Raw genomic sequence first — 21,507 nt, forward strand, 5'->3', positions numbered from 1 at the left:
AAACAAAGAAAAGAAAGAAGGCTCACTCATGGCATTACCGGATTTCCAAGTGCCGCCACAGTGGCCACCAGTCGCCTGCTGCCAGCCCCTCTCTGTTTCCAGAGACCACATCAAAGCACCTTTGCTGCCTCATGGCCTTCTACAGAGCAACTTCAGCACTCGGGAAAAAAATGGTTAAGTAAAGGCTTGGACTTAAAACATTAAAAGAAATAAATTGACAGGGTTTTGTCTGGAAACCTTGTCTCCTCCTTACTGAAGGCTAAAATAAACTTAATTTTTGTTAAAATTAAAGCAAAAATTAAATCATCTTATTATGTAATTGGAACTAGGCCTCAGGCGCTAGCAGTAAAGAAGGGATTAAGGCCTCCACCACCTGGGTTGTCATTCTCATGGGCCCCATTACCACCCCCTTATTCGTTTTTATAGCCAACAGATTAAAATGCGAGCGCCGCAATCTTTGATCTTTCACTTGCTGACACAAATCCTTTCAAGCCTCCAACGTTTTCTGCTGAGGTAATTAGTACTAATTAAAAGGTTTCCAACAGCCTTTGCTCTACTTTTTCCCTCCAAAGAAATTGCTTTTACAAGTGCCTTCCATCTTTGAAATGTATGCATCGTTCACTTTCTTCTTTATCTGACTCCCAGAGATCAAGTAGATTAGTGACTCCATTATTCCCCAAGACAAAGCCAAACAACAGGTTTTTACTATCTCCCTGACCTGTTGAGGTGCAGGGTTTATATTCAGAAACAAGTGCCTCTGCTTGTATTAAAAGACAGTCCAATTATGCACTAACAGACACAATGCGGGGTTCCTACATTTAAGAATGGACATCATTTAAAGATGCAGTGTTTTCTCAGAAGAGAGAGAGGCAACCGTTCACTAATCAAACTGACAAGTTGTAGGACTAATAATAGGTCTTGCTTTGTTTTCTTTTCTTTTTGTGTGTTTGTGTATCGGGCAAGATACAAACAATTTCTTTCTCTTCCCCCCTTAGCCCACCCTTTCCTCTCCCCTTTCTTCCCAAATTTTAATGATTGATTCACATTTGCTTCTTAAAAAAGAAAAAAAAAAAAAAGAGTTTAGGAAGTATCGCCTTGAAAGATTTTGAAAGCACAAAAACTCCTGTCTGAAGAAGTTTTTGTTACTATAATTAAATAATGTGTCCTGCTACAGGCAAACTGATGGCTGGAAAAATAATTACTGAGATGAAAACACTGTTTTATAGCATGTCTGAACTACTAATGAAAGTCCAAGATTAAAAAAATTTAAAGCTGCGGCAAAAAGGAACAATACTTTGCATTGAGAAAGGGCTGTGGTTTGAATTTACAGGTTTTCAAATGATCGTTCAATCGACATGGGCACTATATGGATCATTTTTCTTCATGAAAACCTGGAAGCTTTATGCCTGCTGTGATAAAAATAAATTACACCTCATGCAGCAAAAGTGCTATTCAAAAAAGAGGACAGTTCTCAAGCTCTTAAAGTTCTCACTTCCTATTGAAAATGACAGCAGCTCTCTCATGCAGTAGTATCTCTGGCACAATAGATCAGAAATCATACACAGAGCGACAAGAGGCTATCCAACTTATCATTACACGCACAGGGGTCTATTCTCCTCTCGCGATGCAAGCACAGGGCTCCTGCTGGCACTAATGGGAGCTGCACGTGCATATCAAGGACAGAAACAAACCAACAGCGCATCAACTTTCCTAACCCGAACTAAGTGAGAGAAGTTTTTAAATAGCCAGAAAGGAAAGCCCATATATTGTCTCCTAATCATGCCAGCTCTTCGACTCTACTTTCACAACTGTTCTACTATGGTAGTAATTTCTTTTTCTGCAACTTTCCTCAAGAGGATCTAAAAGCACTACAATTTCATCAATGCAGCTATATTATGCCCCTGTGAAGTCAGTTTTATCTGACATATCTTGCCCAAGGTCATATGGAAATTATATGGCAGGGCCAGGAATTGCACTTTTCGGTTTCCTAGTAGTTCTCTGTTTTAACCAGCAGGCCATACTACTCCTCTATGCATGCACAATAACCAATGGTCCTACAAGCAGGAGACTGGATTAGCTTTTCAGACATGGAAATGCGGAAATTTTTTCTTTAACAAACACAAGTCTTTCAAATAATTTGCTATAGATTCAAAATGCTAAATGAAGAAAGCAAAATCAAACAGCCTGTGAACCGCTTAATGTAATGGTTCTAGTCTCCTCACCTTCTCAGTACATGGTCACCGTTGCCTTAAAATGTCAGGCAATGCCTGCAAAACCAACATGAGTTCAGAGAATACCATACCTCAGCTCTTAGCACATTCAAGCAAAACAGATCATGTGGAACCCTCAGCCAAACCTGGGCAGCTAAGCCATGCAAAAACGTATTTACACTGTCTCTTCCATCAGAGTAGTCTTTAAGAAACAGCACAGCTATTTCTACACTCACTGTATCGTATCTTAGGTACAGGTTTTCACGTTTACCAGATGTTAAATTATTAGATTCCAATTAAATTCAGAATTACAAATTCTGAAATTTATAAGAAATTGGAATTTGGACCATAGCATGGAAAAAAGTATAATCTCATGAAAAAGAGGTGAATATACATGTATGTACGTATCTTTCCATAACCCAGATCAACACTTTACATAAAGAGAAGGTGATATTAATATAATCTGATAGAAGCAATCTGCCATATTCTCACCTATTACTAAAATAGCCTGTGACTTTAAGGCAAAATCAACATTAACAATACACTCTCTCTAGAGAGTCTTTGGGACTTTCATCTTATGAAATCAGAACTCTATGAAGAAAGAGATTTTGTTAAAAATCAAACACACAAACAAAAAACCCAGACCTATTTCGGAGAAAAGGCAGCTGCAGAGAAGAGGGCTATATGGACAGGGGATAATTGAGATGTAAAATCTATAGCAAATATCTTTAACAGAACCACTCTCATGAACAAAGCCTGTCCATTATATCACCCCAATGTGCAAAATAATTTGACTGGCTTCAAAATTAAAAGCTTCCAAATTATTATGTCACTTCTTTCATTTGAGCTTTTCTTGTTTATTCTTGGTTTTGCATGTACAAACTGCTATCATGTTCATCAGAGATACCTTCTTTTCAATTAAGAGCCAAAACTGTCTCATGAACAAAAAAATTAGAGATGAAACTTCAGGGAAAAAAAAATCCATAATCATGAAGCTTACAAGAAAATGACATGCTGCCAGCACAGTAGGGAAAGTTAACATAAGCATTATCGCAATACACATTATAGCAAACGAAAGAAAACTAACATTGCCTTTAATGCTTCAGAGACTGTGCTAATGAAGCTATCTCAATATTTACTACGGTGATCAAAAAAGAAAACAAAAATATCTGATAGCGTTTTGGTGAGCAAAACTTGCTTGGTTACTTCACAAGATTTTTAGATACCTTGGGATCTAAACCAATCCCCAGTTATCAGAACAGCAGAGAAAAGTGACAAAGAAAATCCCTGTCTTCCCTAGGTATTCAGTTGTGGCTCTTCCCAGACTGCCAACAGTTGCTGTGGCCTTAGGGTTTCATTATTCACCTGCTATGGGATGCAAGGACTACAAACAGCTGGCCTTTTAACACGTTGGAGGAAGGGAGGAAAAGCCCTCCCATGAAAGGGATATCAGACCAGTTTTTGGTACTCAAATAAAATCTTTAGTATTTATTGAGGTGGGAGGGTGAGGGGGAATACATTACGTATACTATGCCATAAGTCTTTTCCCTTCTTTCCCCCAAACCCAAAGGGTAAAAAAATACATTAATAACCTTCAGATCTGCTCTGCCATCTCAGTACAGCGTGTCTGTGATGAAAAACCAGTAAAGAAACATTTCAATTTGAAGTTTCCAAGAGGTAATTATAAACAAGAGGAAAAGAAAAATATTTTTGAAATTATGAAAAATACCTTGACAGTGACTCCCTTAGACTCACATTTAGCCCTCGAAAAATATTCTGCCAAAGGGTGCATTTTGACAGGGAAAAGATGAAGAGTGGAGAGAAGAGGCAGCAGTCTGTCATAATTGATGACACCGCAATGCAAGCTGAAGTCAAGACTGAATATTTACAAAATTCATTCAGGGTGAGGTTTTTAAAAGGAGGAAAAAAAAAAAGCCAACAAGCAGACACAGATGGACCCAACCTTTTGAAAACAGAGTCGGACTACAACAGGCAAGATTAATGTAATATGGTCAATATAACCACATCACACACAAAAAATAATTCAAAGGTCTTTTTCATAATTCAGTATGGTATTAGTTCCAATACAAAATGAAAAGGCTGGAACAAATAAATTTTTCTGTAGGAACCTGTAAGGCTTTGTTTGGATGTATGCTCTTTTAACTCATTTTAGAATGAAACAGCTGAGCTGGGCGCCTTTGGCCATAATAGAACTTCAATGCTAGAAACATTCACGCCAAATTATTAGTTTAAGCCAAGCTCAGACCACTAATTTGCAACATTACCGTTCCATAATAATTAAGGCAATCTGAATCTAGGCTGCCACATTCTTAGAATCATAGAACCATTGAATAGTTTGGGTTGGAAGAGACCTTTAAAGGTCGAGTCCAATCCCCCTGCAACGAGCAGGGACATCTTCAACTCGATCACATTGCTCAGAGCTCTGTCCTTGAACGCTTCCAGGGATGGAGCATCCACCCCCTCTCTGGGCAACCTGTGCCAGTGTTTCACCACCCTCATTGTAAGAAATTTCTTCCTTAGATCTAGTCTAAATCTGCACTCTTTTAGTTTAAAACCATTACCCCTTGTCTTATCACTACAGGCCCTGCCAAAAAGCCTGTCCTCATCTTTCCTATAGGTCCCCTTTAAGTACTGGTAGGCTGCAATAAGGTCTCCCTGGAGCCTTCTCTTCTCCAGGCTGAACAACCCCAACTGTCTCAGCTTGTGCTCAGAGTTGAGGTGTTCCACACCTCTGACCATTTTTGTGGCCCTCCTCTAGACCCTCTCCAACAGGTCCATGTCTTATTCTTTGCTTTTACTCTTGAACCTCACTGCCTTCTCTTCAGCTACACAGTGACTCTCGTGCAGTCCCATGGTTAAGCCGGTCGGGGATATGATCCAGTTAAAATTGAGCTGGAAGAGAAGGCAGGAAGCAGGAGAACTGCCGCAAGCTAAACTGCCCTAGGTTGTTACTGAAGACTATTTGATGGACAAAGTGAACATATATCTTGTAGTCTTGGTCCAGATGCCAGTGAGGAGGTTCGTTTCAAGCAAATTCATATGGCAGTTTGCCATCAGATTCAAAGCAGAAGACAAGTTCAAAATCAACTCGGAGACTAAACTTGCCCAATTATTAGCGGTGATGTGTCCAAGGTCAGGGCAGAGCTACACCCAGTAATGCAAAGCGATTCTGTTCCCTGTTCCACAGAGATCCAGGAGCTCATCTTCAAGACTTGTCAGTCCAGCACTTTTCACCAATGCTGAATTCACACTTCATTTAAACAAAAATGATTAATCCTACTCCCAAAGAAAGTGAGATATATGTGTCTCGCTATTCGCAATACAAGTTGGGCACAGATGTATGTGAGGTAACAAGCCATCTCAATGTGAACTGATACAGCACTTACAAAATGGATAGGAATTACAACGGCTATGAGACTAAACAAGATTTGGACTAGTATCACACAGGCATCAAAAATTATGCCATAAAGTCTATTTATTATGTAGAAAGTCTTAAAAATTCACAATTTAGGAACGTTGCTAGTCTCCATATTTACTGTGTGTTCTGACTACAGGGCAAATTTGTAGTCCCATATATTTATATAAAATGGGCAAAACCTGTTTAAATAAATAAATACATAAAAAACTGTTTAACCTATTCCTCCTACCACTAACAAACCTTCCTCCAAAGTCCAACTTCCCATGTCACAAAACCGTAGAATCTTTCTTTTCTGCAAATGTTAGGTCTAAACTGCCTGGGAAAAAAACATTCTGCAAGTTCCTCATACCCATTATTTGCAAAAAGAAAAGGTAGGTACAAATACACAACAATAAAGCATAGTGAACACAAAATACGTGGTTTTTGTCCTGGGACCTGTAGAGTTTTTTAGCAACACTGTACACAAGAAAGCCCAGTCACCCAGATTTTAACATGCTTTGTATTTCTAATTCTCCCATTAATTCAGCCTGCTCCAAAACACCTAAAAGTTTTAAGCAAAAAGAACCTGGGCATTACATCCATCCAGGCCATCACATTGCTTAGATCCACTACAATGCACCTCCAAAAGTGTACAAGAAGCAGTTGTCCCTGCGTTATAGGTGCCATTTCACTAAAAATAATCCCTAATAAATGTCTTCATCTGACAGGAAAGGCATACTACCCTGCAAAGAGGTATTATATTTTTAGGCTTTCCAACCACTTCTAAATTAAGAAAAGAGAGGAAACCAGGCTTATGATGCAGAATTATATTCCAAGTTTAGCAGGAAGAACAATGTAAATAAATTAGAACTTTTTTGAAGAGCCTTGATTAAAGTAGCTAGGAAGCTAAAGGAAGGGTAATTTCTACTAAGCATTTCATTTAACTTTTGTTTGCAGACATCTAAGATATTATATGATTCCCCTCCTCACATTTCAAAATGGCACATATGTAAAAATAAATTAGGTATATGTTGCTATTTTTTTCAATGCTATAGATTCTTTGCACCAGTATTTTAACGGTCAGACTCTCCAGCAAAGTGGGTAGACCTGTGTGAAATGTTTCATTATTTTTCTACTGATGTTTGTATCTCAGATTTATAGTTGTTCAAAATACAGTTCCACATATATCCAAGACTGCATGTGTATTATTTAAAAGGGAAAAAAAAAAAGTGAAATGTCAACTATTGATGCATACTGGTGGTCTTAAAAATGACAAAAGACATGTAGACCTTTTTAGAAGACTTCAGTTAATGACAGGCATTTTTAATTTAAAGAATAAGCACAAGCAAAACCTGACTAATAAGAATATACAGAAATGCAAAATCCAGTGCAATAAATGCCTTGTCCTAAGATATGTACAAATTCTATAATAAGAATCTTTGCATAATCTTTTCATGTAAACTCATTACAACAGATGTATAACAAGAAGATATTGCAGAAACAAGATATTAATACGAGAAGTGTTGCAGTAACTATATTTGAGCCTGAAAAAGCAGCTAGTAAGATTTTCAGTCTATGAATAGAATTACACTCAGGATGAAACCAGTATGATTGTATGAGAGCTCTGCTTTTAGGTGCAAGCATTACCATAAACCTGCTCTAGGTTCTAAGTAATGGGCATTCCAGTTATTTGAATTTTACTGTCAATTACTTTCAATTCTAAAAGGATTTTCTTTAATCCATTATTCTTGATCAAGTTAATGATTTTTCAGAATTCTAACATCTTAGCATTGTCCTATATTGGCTGCCTTAGGTAAGAAAGTGCCCGGTGTTTTTCCAGATGCAGTTTATTGGTAGTCCATAACTGAACCAACGAAGTATTCACAGTGCCACACACATCTTAGACTCTGCTTACTATGGTTGCAGGTAGAGTCTCCTTAGTGAATCATCAAGAGGAGCTGGCACAGTCTAGCAGATTGTAGAAGAAATATTCATGGATTATACTTTCATATCATCCTTGAAAAGATTAGAAGAATAGTAGTAAAACATATTTATTCAGTGTTTTAAGACAGCTTCAAATCATCTGATGCAATAGACTTTCTTCTGAAAAATAAAAAAGCATGAGATAATGCATTTCAAGGTCAATCGAAGCAAGGGTGCATCAGGGGGAAAAAAAAAAAAGTGTTTAAACCACAGCAGATTTAACAGCTTAACCAATAAAGCTACTCTAGCTTTCAGTCAATGGGAATCAAAACAATGATTTCAAACTATTTTATCCAATCTAGGGGCAGGATTACTAGGTGATAAAGCTTTCTCCTTTTTTTCTTTACTAAAGAAGCAAGCATTTCTCCTATTTTTAAGGATTTCTTTCAGTAAGTTATGCACCCTTTTCAGGACTACAGCCACAAGGACACAGACATTCTTTAAAGTTTGTAGGTTTATGTCCTGTATTTATTACCACAGGGCTCAAATATTTACAGGTATGCTCACTGGAAATCTGAAAACACAAGGAAATTTAATGTCATTACATTTACTAAAACTTATTTTCAAATCCTCATTAAGCTCCTCCAAGTATCTAAAAAGCATTTTTTTTTTCCCCTTCCTCAAATGATGCCATTTGCTAACACAAGGAGAAGAAAGGTTGATGACCCAAAATACAATAAACTACTACATTCAGATTCTTTATGATCATTGAGGGTTTTCCTTAATAATCTGAAAAGTACCTACGTAGAACCTAAATCATCACATTCATTAAAAGTTTCTTTCTTCTCTATCCCTGCCTTCTCACTCTCTCCAGATATACACTGACTTGCTGAAGTCTATGAATTATTTAAAATAATATTTCAGATTTTAATAGCAATCAACACATTAAACACCAGTGTACAAAGGGACTGTACAAAGCGATTCCATAGTAAATTAGTCTCAAAATTGCCCTAATTGTTATGCCAGAAGATGTCCTCTACGTTTTGTCTTGGGAGAAAAAGATCTTTCTGTCTAAATGCCATTATGTGTCATCCTAGTTGAGCCTCCTGCCTAGCGGGGACATTGAAGTTGTACAGCAGGAGCCGCTTCTCAGGCTTTAAGAACTACAGTAAATCTTCAAACAATTTATCCAAACAAAGGCCAGTGTGTGGAGAGAAAATACACGGGAAGCAGATGAATAAGCAACATCAATTATGGGGGGGTTGACCTTTCTGCCCCACACCATGGCACAGATTTCACACCAAATCGCAGCAGATTGAAGTTGACATGCCTGGAGTGAAAACACTGGTCCTCACAATGTTGCCACTCTACATTCACAGAGCTGTAGTAAGGAGAGGAGGGAGAAAATGAAGAGAAGGGGAGGGGTGCGTGAATGAAAAATCACGCATAATGGGCCTGGGTTTATTTTACAGAGAACAAAATGGCTCAATTTGAGCACTTAGGCTGTCGAAATTGGCTAGTGTGAGATACGAGAGGTTCATCCAAGGGGACACTTGAATCAGGTGCCTTCAGAGATAAGGCCTAGGTGAAAGGATAAAAAATAAAGGTAGTTCTTAAAAACTTGTTAAAGTTGTTAAAGATCATGCCATTTCGCCATTTCACCATTCCATACTTTTTTTTATATCAGTATATATAGACACAGGATTTTTCTGTACATAATCACAGCAGCTAAGATTTACCTTCAGTCAAAACAGAAGTGACCAAGCTAAAAGTATTTTTCCAGTAGCAAAAAAATACTGTCTCATGGAGCATTACTTTGCCACACCAAAAATCCAAAGCTGCATATATATTTATCATATCTGCATTTTGAAATACTCGCATCCACCCCAGGAAAATATTGCTTTTACATCCAAGGAAAAGCTAGACTAACTAATGTGTACCTTGAAGCACCTCAATTAAAATTCAGGTTTTGGCCTTTAGAACAGTCTATTTAAAGATTTCTTTTTCTAGATTGGCTGTAGACAGATGATTATTAAATATTTATAAGTCTTTGAAAAGGATTGAGTGCTTTTGCTTTGTTTATTGTGTGGAGCTCCCCCTCCTGCTTCTTTCCCCCACTCCTTTGAGGGATCTATGAATGATCATTTTATTTGAATACTTCATCAGTTGGTTAGTGCAAAGACAGATCAGTCAACCCTACGCAGGCCGTTTCGCATCAACGAAACCTGTTAACACTGCTGTAATAATAGCTTAAGGTTTAATATGCAATCAGATCAACACCTTTTGTCTCAGTCCAGAGGACATTAATATACAAACTGCTACTATTTGATATTGATGGTAACTAAACACCATCAGTTCTGGTTCAGACTAAAAAGATGAAAACTAGATAAGCTTACAATAACAATTACATTGATCCTAACCTTAGTTACTATTATTTTAAAAATTCTCAACTAAATACCAATCTACCAGCAAAATTTGCTGCTTAGCTGTGAAGTCTAGGTTTAAGGATTAACACCAGTGATGTAAGAACCTCAGAAATGTGAACATTTGCTTGTTAATGCTGATAGCATGCAGAATTAGGTTTTTCAGCTTGTGCAGAAGTTTCACTACTGTCAAGAAAGCAAGCTACCACCTTTTTCCCAGGTATCATATCTGTAACACTTTCCCAAACTACTCAGACTTCATTCCATCTGGATGAAAAAGAACTTGTGAAGGAAAAGTCACAGCATATCTAAATATGACACTGTGCTTTCCCAAAAGTCTATGAATAACTTCAGAATCAGCCAATGAAATCTCACAATAGGACCACAGGTTTTAGATTCTGTGCTGCTACTAGGAAAACCCATCTTTTCCTTTTAAAAGATAGATATCCACAAACATCTTTCCTGAAAATACGCTCCTATTTTAAATATATCATACAGTACAACAAAAGGATTAATTGAGAGCATGTTAGCACACCTGATAACTTTACGCTCAAGAACAATGCTACTAGAGAGTTAAGAGACATCGTCATTAATAAGACAATCTAGCTGGCAATACACATTTCTTTATTTCTAAATACAGCTATATTGTAAATTATTTTATTAGATCCCAAGATAGCTATCCCCTAGAACATCTCGGGAACTGTGTTGTTCAACCATGCAAGCATAGGAAGAAAGAATGCCTTTCCACTGAGATTGGCCAAAGGAGCTCCCCGCAATAGGTGTCAGAGGTGATTTAGAAAGCACCATAACTAGAATTTACAATGGTGGCAGCTACAGGGTTAGACAAGTTTCAAACTCTGAGTGCATACACAAAGTTCATTTAGGCATCCTGACCCCTAACTCCTTGGTTTCCTTTAGACCAACACAGCCCTTGCATCTTTTTTAGGTTTGAGTGTTTTGGTTGTGGGGCTTTTTTTGCAGAGTAAGAATTATTTGAGAGAGGGTTTTTCATCTTGTTTATGTCTCTTGCTAAAACTATGTTCTCTCTTTGCCTTTGAGCATAGTTAGGTAAGAGTCTGACTACTCTACTTGTTATGAATCTTGGAAAGGAGGACTCCAGATAATTGTGTTACACTCTCTCGTAATTCACAACAGGTCTGCATCACTTTTACTCCTTTCCTATCAATTCCACATATTGTGCCAGCAGGTCTGCTGGTTGGCTGATATATTTAAACCACCTGAGTTCTCTGAACTCTACCATGGTGACAAGCATCTCAAAACACATTGTAGCTCTCCAGCCCTTGCAAGCATTGTGAACTGAAGAGCTTCAGCCTCAAATTGTAACTTATAGGCTACAGTCACCAGGTCAGCCTTTCACAATTATAAGGTAAACGGGACAAGACTAATCATCAGGAAAGACAAATTAAGGTAGACACCCTGTGCAAGATCAATCCCTGTTAGTCAGCCATTCAGCCAGAGGCACATTTGACGGGAGCTCTGAGGAATCCTCCGCTCTGGAAAAAGCGCTGAGGAGTGCTCATCAGCAAAAATTGAAGTCAAGGGAAACAATGAAGAAAGGAAGACCTGAGCGTTTAATTAAACACTCAAAATTAGTTAATTCTCTTGTGGAGCCTATTGCCTGAACTACCTCTCATAGAAGCATGATATTTTAAGTGTAAACCTACTAGAATTTCTACATCAGACATGCCCCTAGAAAATGGTAAGTAAAACCGGTGTGCCCAGAAAACACAACTCAGAGTTGGCTCATAAGGTTCAAGTGAAAACTTTCAAAGCATGAAAGCAGCTTCCACAATCATATAACACTGTTTGAACCCTTGGCCTCTGATATTGTACTGTGTTACTTGATCAGATTAAAACCGGCAAGTTAGAGGGTTAGCTTTTGCTTCATGCAGAGTTTATGCCCTTTATTTTCCACATTACACCAGCACCTCAGAAAGAACTGTGCATAGTCAAAACAAAAGGATTCCGCATAGCCTGAGCTAATCCTTTCTACATCAGTTCTGTGAATAAAGCAGTCCCAAGTAAATTATTTTAGATAGACAGCATACCGGTATATTCACATAGGCATCAACAAATACACAGACAATATGCATACACAAGTACGCGTTCATGTGCGCATGCATATATTAATATTTGCCTTACACAAAGAAGAGACATCGGTTTGGCTAACCAGACTCTTTTAGCTACATCCATAGTCCATTATTTTAAAAGTTACTAGTTATTTGACAGAACTAATACTTATGCAAGGCATAGTAGTAGAAACTGTCTTCACTTCTAAGATTTCACACATTCCTTAATTAATTCAAGGGGACTTACAGTTTTAGATAACATTCTTCCTTTTATCACTTGCCATCTAGCAGTTGGTATAATGTCAACACTTACATCTTTTTTTCTAACTGAAATCATTTTTAAAACATTTTTATCCTAAAATGTTCACCTCGATTTTTCAAAAAATTATCTTAAAGATAAGAGATTTCTTTCCATTTCAGTCCCACAACAACGAGAATGTCAGCACAGCTTTTTTGACAGACAAATTATTGAATCAAAGAAAGAATATGCCATTAAGCCCACAGGTTAGGAAGTGTCAGGAATGGTTTAAAGAGATATCCCATTTATCTTCAAAACATGCACGGAATGTCACTAATGTGTGTTTATCATGTATAATCAGACAAAGAAAATATCGAAATAAAGTACTCCTGCATACAATAGAAGTCTCCTTCCATCTCTCAAGATATCAGTGCTATTCAAATAGAATAATAATGATGAAACCTCCTTTCTTGAAAATGGAAATCAAGTGAAATGTAGATAGAAATGATTTTTTTGTAGTTGATGTACATTTCTAAAGTGCATTAACAGGAAATCCAGAACTTTTTAGGTCAATTATATTGTCAGTATTGTCAATGCCACTGAAATGAATACCTAAGCAGTGCATATTCTTGCTGGAACAGGGTTAGAGAAGAAATCCTGTATTCAATTACTTGGGGAAGAGGAACTGCAGGCACACACTTAAAGGCTTGCTTTGTTCCAATCTTATTTTTATTTTTAATCAGTCAAAAGGCATCCAAGAAACATATAATTATACATGTATTAAAATCCACAGTCACCAATGTTTTCCTTTTTAATTTTTGTTTTCCTTATGGCATCTATTTCTTAAAGCCTGTTTTTGGTAGCCAAGTGCATCACAAAACACTAAGTCACAGCTTTCATAATGAATTTTCCAAGACATGATGTGACACGTTCACAGAGTTAACAAATATATAGGCTTAGTATAAGAATAGTAGGCAAAGGGGTTTTTTTAAACATCTGAAAGGTATTGGAAATCAAAATGGTTATGACATATTGATGGGATAGGAGGTTTTGCCAGGTGAGCTGAATAAATGCATCAGTTGTACCCTCTGGAACATGCTATTATTCTTCTGAACAAAAATTCTAAACAACAGTATTCCTGTAGATTCGCAAGCTACAATCCAAGCAGTAGACAAAATGTGCACCTGCTCTTTCCCCCATTCTCAACACTACATTTGTGAACAAATCTATTTTTTTCTATGCAAAATTTTAAAGATGTCATACAGAAGGCAAAGTGTTTTGTGAGAGTGTCAAAAATAGAAGGAGTAGGTTACACCACAAACTGAAGAAAACATGCTTAGTATCTTCCAGATACAGGAAAAAGAAATCTTGTAAGAAATCCAAAAAGCAAGAGGCCTCTAAAAGACTCATGATACCTCCTGTGCCACCCTCCCACCTGTATCTTATGGATTTCGATGAAGAGCTTTGGCCCCTCTCTCAGTCCATTTATCTCAGAAGTCAGAGACAGATCAATGGCTTCACTCATTGATCAGATGTATCTGCCACAACAGGGCTCTCCCCGGACTCAGGATCTATGGGTTTTCCACTGCAGACCTGTGATCAACAAAGCCCTGATAAGGAGCACACTCTTTAGCTGCAAGGCAATATTTCTACTCCCCCTTGACAAACACCCCAATATCCAGTTTATCATCTGTCACACGATTACAGGTACATGCATGTCGCACTCACTCACATAATCTTGAGGTCCAGCATCTTCTCCATCATGTACAAATATTGCTCAAAGAACAGGAAACACTGAAGCAGAAAGCATGTTCCCCATAAGATAGAGAGGAAATGGGTAAAGAGGAAATGCAGAGGGAAAGCCTGTCCAAAAGAGTAACTATAGAAGGAGCAATCAAAACTTATGAGAATGACAGTAAAAGAACTCAGCAAGTGAGAGACAGCAAGAGATAAAGACAAAGCAAAGGTGGACAAGGGAAGGGAACACAATAAAGCTCTATTAAGCTATGTTTCACACTGTCTGCTGGGGTTTAAGCCTTGAAGAAGGCACTAGCCACAGATGAATTTTTATGCCTTGAGAAGTTATAACACTACACTTCAGCAAGAATTCAGCAAAAAACCCTCAGATGCCTTACCTTACAACAACCATTATGTGTTTACCTAGGTATTCAAGGCACAGTTTGGAATAGTATTCAATTTCTGTTCTTTGTACTACTAGTTAAGGATTATTTTTTAAGTTAACCACTTCAATCTTTTAAGTGCATGCCCTCTCTTTTCCAGTTCAGCTCAAGAAGTGAAAGGAAAAAATAGTACAAGAGAAGAAAGGAGTGATCATGTAAAAGTTTAAGTGCATTCGAGAGGAACTTGTCAGTAATATAGAGGCTGCTTTGTTTCTCAATAGTGAATTTTAAATAGTTCTTAATTTCACCCCATTTTTTTCAGATATAGTGTCAACAATCCGTTTGGTCAAAACAGGTCAAATGGGTCTTTTAAAGAGCTCAAAAACTACCCTGTTTTCCCAAGACTTAAAAGATTGAATAATTTTCCTCTCAGAACCATATGAAAAATAATCGCACAAAAAAACCCAAACCACTTAATGTATTCTTGTGCATTTTTAGGACATATTTATACTCTGCACATGCACACACACGCTAGTAATACACAGGGGCTTTGATTCCTTAAAAGCTGTAATTAATTCTTCATAGCCAGAGAACGCTGGGGAGGGGGGAATACATGGAAACGTTGGCTGGTTTTTTTTCAATAGCAAAAAATTTTTTTCCTCTATTCTAAATTATGGTATATTTATATTTTACCTCATTCTCTTGCAATATGTTGCAATAAAAACCTATTTATTTTCTAATAAAAAAAACTAAATAGTTTTCAATACAGTAATCACTGTGACCGTAAATATACATGGTGTGGCTTGCAAGCCTAAGTTCAAAATAGCCAGAAAATTAGTGTCAACAGCATTGCTGTTTCTGAGGTTCTGACATGTTTAGGTCAAGTTTGAATATGTCGATGTTTGCAAAAATAACACAATGCTTGGCCTGAATGTCTTCACTGAACCATGAATCTGTACATACAGGTGGGGCCTCTGTCTTAATGGGACAATTCTAACAATTTGCCCCAGGTGGATTGTTCCAAAAAAGATGGAAGTTCAGAATCTCTTAACTTTCTGTGTTTTCTTTATCAAGAAGTTCAGTCGGACATGGTAGAAGGTCTTTGGACCTGTGAACTGATACGCATAAATGCAGACCAGAACACTTAGATGAGGAATAACTTGCAACAAAAATTTAAAGTGTTATCTGCACCAAAATCAACAATATTAACATTATTTCTAATGTAGACCTCTCATTACTTACTAATCCCCATTTTCTCAAGAGAAACTTCCTGTTTTAAGAAAAAATGTTTCTTTTGACACTAAGGAGCCTGAGCTATTAAAACCTCAAGTGAAGTCAGCCTCTGTATCTGAGACCTTATAAGACCGAAGGATTTGCCTAACATTAAGAATTTGATTTACAAGTCAGTTCCAATGAGATTAAACTACATTGAGTCCACAAACAAGACTTCGCTCAAACATCTCATTATGAATTGCAGAATTCCCATTTGCCTCAAAATCTCAAGATTTAACTTTGGAATTGAAAGCAACTCTCCCCAATGACCACTGATTCACCCCACATTTTCCTGTGAAGAAATTGCTCAATAGCTAAGCAAGTCTGTGGTCCGTTACAACATACTAAGGGAGGTCATGCTTCCAATATAGTGTGATAAACTCCCGCTATTGGAAGTTCTGCTGTAAATACTTCCTGCCTCCAATAGTCTGAAAAACAGAGATGTACATGAACATCCTACCTCCTGGAAAGTTGCAGGTTAAAAATAAAATACAAATATATATGGTTAAAAAACCTGAGTACAGTAGAAAAGTAAATAAAAAATAAATCAAAAGAGCAGTATAAGACAGCATTCAACTCTTTGCCTCTTGAAAATTTAAATGAATACTCCTTGAGAGCAAACTACAAAATGCTAACCTTGAAGTGTTGAGTGGCAGAAAGAATTATGGGTTATTGTACTGTCAAAATGCCAGACAGCTGTATGTTGAGTTACTGTGTTATTTAGACAATCAGAAACTTGGAAGCTAATGTGACATATTTTTTTCAGTGTGAAAGCTCCTGACATGCGTCATGATAATTTCTGAAGGGACAAAATGTTATATAAAAAACATAGTGCCTTTATGAAACTGCCTAACAGGTACAACACCGTTGCAAGTAGAATTCATGTTAAATACTATAGATAAGTAGGATTGATTCAGGACATGACTAAAATTGCTATTACATCATTTGGTTGTTCGTTTGTTCTACAGATTTTATTGTTGTCATATTTGGAGGTACTGTTATGTACAGAGCTAAGAATTATCTAGCCATTTACTTTATGTCTTGTTACTTAAATATATTTCTGATTTTACCCCCAAAAAGAGTCCCTGTAAACCCTTCCTTCGAATACTGCCTGAAGAGAAAAATGGGCCGTGCTACCTACTCTGAGACTGGCAAAACCCACTTCCTTTGTGAACTGACATGGCTCAGAAGGCCCCAAGAACTTTCATGATTAATTTGTCCCATTCCACAAGACCCAATATTTTCTGTACCTAAAATTAGCTCAGCCTTAAACACAAAAATATTAAATGCTGATATTCTATTACAAGGTTAGATTGGCCTAATATTAATGGGTTAAAACCGCACTAGGATCATTACTCTCAGCTCATAGAGCTCCCCACACTGTCTTAAGCAATATTAAGGAAATCTTTCAGAATAGACTAGGCAGAAGTTAAGATTTTATGTTAATTTGAATTTGGTTCAGACTCTGAAACAAGTTTCTTCACCATTTCCAAACACCCTTGTGTCAATAGCTGATTTTCTTATTATTCATATAATCTTATCAACACTCTGAGATGTTTTTTTTCCCATTTCTTGATACCAATGACACTCTATACCAAACTGCATAATGTAGTTACCCTTCAAATGAAACATTTACCAGTTGCAAATGTGCCTGTTTAACTGAACTCCCTCTTTTCTTTTTACTGCTGTTATAAAGCCAGAGCTCTGTATCTCTCTTTTCTAGACAAATGAATAGTTTTAATCTTCTTATTTTTGCTCATTCTAATATAAAGGTATCACAATCTCTTCTTGCTCCATTCATGAGTTTTTCCACATCACACACTATTGATCGTCACTATTGTGTGAAGTTTTTCCTGCTCCATAATATCCTTTTTGAAAAGCATTGATCGTCACTATTGTGTGAAATTTTCCTGCTCCATAATATCCTTTTTGAAAAGCAAATTATTTATTTTACAATATTGTTAAATGTAAGGTCATTCTTGTAGAAGCACAGGCCATAATCGAACACACTGCTGTGTGGAGACCTTCCAAACTTCTGAGTAGACCTGGAGGCCATGATGGGTAATCAGCTGTTCTTCAGCTACACGAAACAACACCGAAGGGATAAGAAGATGACTATTTATAAGAATATTGAGGAGTAAGGCACAAGGGCAAATAAGATGTGAATATCATTTTCAACCTGAGCACCCCCAATTAAAGAATGCTGATAAACTGAAAAGGTTTAGAGAAGAATCACAAGAGCAGTGTAGAATGATAGGTAGCATCTCTTACAACAAAAACCCAAGGAGATCAATCTGTTTCAACTCTAGTACAATCAAATAATGGAGTGACTTGAAAACAGTTATCAAGTATGTACAAAGAGTATGAAACTTCAGTAATGGGTTCTTCAACGCAACAGACAGCGTAACAAGTCTGAATGCTTAGAGAATGAAGCTACCTAACCTCAGAGTGGGAATAAGGCGCATGTTTTTAACTTTTGGAGCTCTCTTCAGTGCTGGGTTTTTTGTTTTGTTTTTAAATCAAGACAAAAAGACATACTGTATTTGACATGAGAATTAATTTTGGAACTAGCTTTATAATCTGTTATACTCAAAGTCAAACTGTTATGACAACTGTCACGTACCTTTATAAGTCTGGGTAAGGTGACCAGATTCAATACAGATTACAGGTAAGACCACTCCACCGTAAGTTTTAGTAGTCTTTTTTTTTTTATTTCGTTCCTTCTGCCTATTTGTATTTTTCACATGGAGCAAAACTCAGGTCAGTCTCCATAACTAGACAGTTATTTTTGAATTGTCAGATGTGTGAACAGTACCATTTCTTTCAAACTAAGGTGCATTATTTTAATCAACAATTAATATGTGCTGTCGTACTGCCTACATACCAACCCTAACTATACCTGGAAAAGGGTCATATCTAACCTAAAAAATATCATCAGCAACAAACATCATTATCTAGTAACTTACCCCCACTGGTACTGAGCTACAGAAGAGTGAGTTATCTTGCCTCCAATCTTTCAGAATAGTGAAAATTAGCCATTTATTTCAACCTTTTGCTTTATGGGATTGTTGATTATGTCAAATTATGCCTACTACAAAATTAATACTTGGGAGAGGGGAGTTAGCAATCTCATATTAGCATAGGTCTTTAATAAAAAACTTTCACAGAGGAAATATAAACAACAAGACAACAGCCAAGCCCGAGAGCAGTCAAAAAGTGAAGAAAATAATCATATAAAGTAAAGGCCTGAAACAGGGCGATCTTCTAAGATCGCTTATTCAGCTGTTAAGTGTATTTTATCCGAATATGCAGTACCTTGCAGCCCATTGTTCTCTCTCTATATATATACATTGAGAGAACATTTACAACAGTAATGCATTAGACAGTTGTGTTAGAAATGTTTTTGGTCTTTTGTCATCACCCTTGAAAAGCACAAAATCTTAAGCATTTATAGTGCAGGGTTAAATAGCTTATTCAGCAGTGATATTCACGTTTTATAGATCTTTCTGAACTACCAGCATACTGCTTCACCTAATTGTTTCTCAGTGCAATAGATATAGTATCACTCCTATCCCACCTGCACCCCACAATCATCAGACAAAATATTTTTGGTGCTCATTCTTTGGTTGATACTGGAACAGAAATATTTACTTACTGTTCAAGCTCACAGTACATTGAGAAAAATGTTTTTGCTTACTTTTTTATTTTAAATTAGAGATGGGAAGAGACCATTTTAATTTCTGTAGGTTACTATTCATCAGCTGACTGGACAGAGACCCAGATTTCCCTCATTCTTCAAAACAAAGCAGAGAACAAACAGTAGAAGCGGTGGAAGGAATATGATACATTAACACCACCAATATGTTCCTTTTGGTAGCAAGGGGAAAATTGTTTCTGTTATATCTTTAAATGTATTTGCAATATCGAAAACTGTTTAAGACAGACAGATCTAGCATAAATGAGTAGATCAAAACTTAACTTACTCTGCGTAGGTATTTTTGATTTTATAGCTTAAACCTGACTACCAGCAAAAACAGAACCATCAACAAGGGTTTTTTTTTTTTTTAGTGTTGAAGTGAACCAAGAGGAGTTTTTTTTACTTTGCTTTACTAGAACTTTGTACTCTGACATTCAGAATTTACAAGAAGTGTGCAAACTTCATGAGGACTACAATATTATCACTAATAATCTCATTACAAGCAAGGCACACAGCAAATTCAACATAAATAAATATAAACAATGGCAGGAAAAATGCTACATATTGACTTAAGTACCATACAAATACATTGGAATTATATACAAAACAATTGTGACAACAAAGCAAGCTATTTAGAAAAATGCAGAGTCACCACTGATGAACAGGCTGCCTCTCTACAAGGCTTGCAAAATTAAAGGCTTGACTGATTAAAAATATTTCCTTGCATTGGATTCCTGTTAAGACAAGTCAGATGAAAGAAATACATATGTTTTTAGTATTTCAAATGAATATAAGAAACAGAATTCACATTGAACAATTTCTTTCCTTAGATGTGCTTAATTTTAGGAAAAGACATAATATTTCCATATTACATTCAGCTAAATCCAAGTAAATGAGAACATAACAACAATATTCTATTGCTCTGACACTTTCAGAGAGCAAATACCTTATCTGGGGTACCTACACAACAGGAAAAGAGGGAGGGGACAAAAAAAAAAAAAAAAAAAGGGGGGCAGGTAAACCCGGTTTTTTTTGCCTCACTCAAGTTGCTTTCAAAAAAAAAAAAAAGGGGCAAGCTATACTCCATCCAGTCCTAGACATATATTGAACCAGAAAAAAAGCCTATCGCTTTAACACTTGCTTTAACAGTTTGTCCTGTTTTCAGCTGGGATAGAGTTAATTTTCTTCACAGAAGCTAGTATGAGACCACCATTTGGATTTAGGATTAAAAAAATGTCGGTAAGGTACTGAAGTTTTTAGTGGTTGCTAAGCAGTCAAGGACTTTTCAGCTTTCCATGCTCTGCCCTGCCAGCGAGCAGGCTGGGGGTGCCCGGGGAGCTGGGAGGGGACACAGCCGGGACAGCTGACCCAGGCTGGCCAAAGGGATATTCCATACCATACGGCGTCATGCTCAATATATGAACGGGGGGAGCTGGCTGGGGATGCGCTGTGGCCTGGGAGCTAACCGGGCATCGGTCAGCGAGCGGTGAGAAATTGTGCTGTGCATCGCTTGTTTCGTATATTCTTTTATCATTGTCATTATTCTTTTTTATTTTCCCTGTCCTATTAAACTGTCCTTATCTCTACCTGCGAGTTCCACCCTTTTTCTTTTCCAATTCTCTCCGCCATCCCGCGAGGGGCGGGGAGGGCGAGTGAACAGCTGTGTGGCTGTTTTCGCTACCTGCTGGGTTAAACCACAACGCATTTATTAAACTGTAAACCAAAACCCGCGTTCAGGTCTTCTGCACAATTTTTTTTAAACCGTTGCAGCCAGATGTCCCAACTCCACAGTGTCGCTGAGGGACCGCAACAGAAATGGCAGCAGAAACTTGAAAACTGGTGACTGCGTGGAATTTTAAACCTCACTAAACTCCCTGAGTGAAGAGGCAGAGACCTCAAGGTTGAAAGCTTGCCTGGATCTTCTTTCGTTCCAAACATATGCTTCTTGTCAATGACATACGAGAAAGAAGGCTGGACTTTATCAGCATTTATACCTGGTAGTTTTGTACCACAGGAATTATTGGACTACCATAAAACGGTATTGGGAGCTGAGTCTTCTCTGAATTAAAGCTAACATTTCTGCTAAAAGACATTTCAATTATGCCAGATCAGTTAA

General features: G+C 37.2%; 1 protein-coding gene across 1 annotated transcript in view; it reads right to left on the reverse strand.

The window, feature by feature from the left end:
* Positions 1-21,020, reverse strand: part of LOC104618448 (chromosome unknown open reading frame, human C10orf11) — a 60,288-nt gene extending 39,268 nt beyond the window's left edge. The window contains exon 1 of the mRNA XM_010284042.1: positions 20,979-21,020. Coding sequence (XP_010282344.1) covers positions 20,979-21,020 — 42 coding nt within the window. The remainder of the gene's footprint in view (positions 1-20,978) is intronic.
* Between the last annotated feature and the right edge of the window lie 487 nt (positions 21,021-21,507).

Source organism: Phaethon lepturus, unplaced genomic scaffold, assembly GCF_000687285.1.
Source record: "Phaethon lepturus isolate BGI_N335 unplaced genomic scaffold, ASM68728v1 scaffold10783, whole genome shotgun sequence".
NCBI lineage: Eukaryota > Metazoa > Chordata > Aves > Phaethontiformes > Phaethontidae > Phaethon > Phaethon lepturus.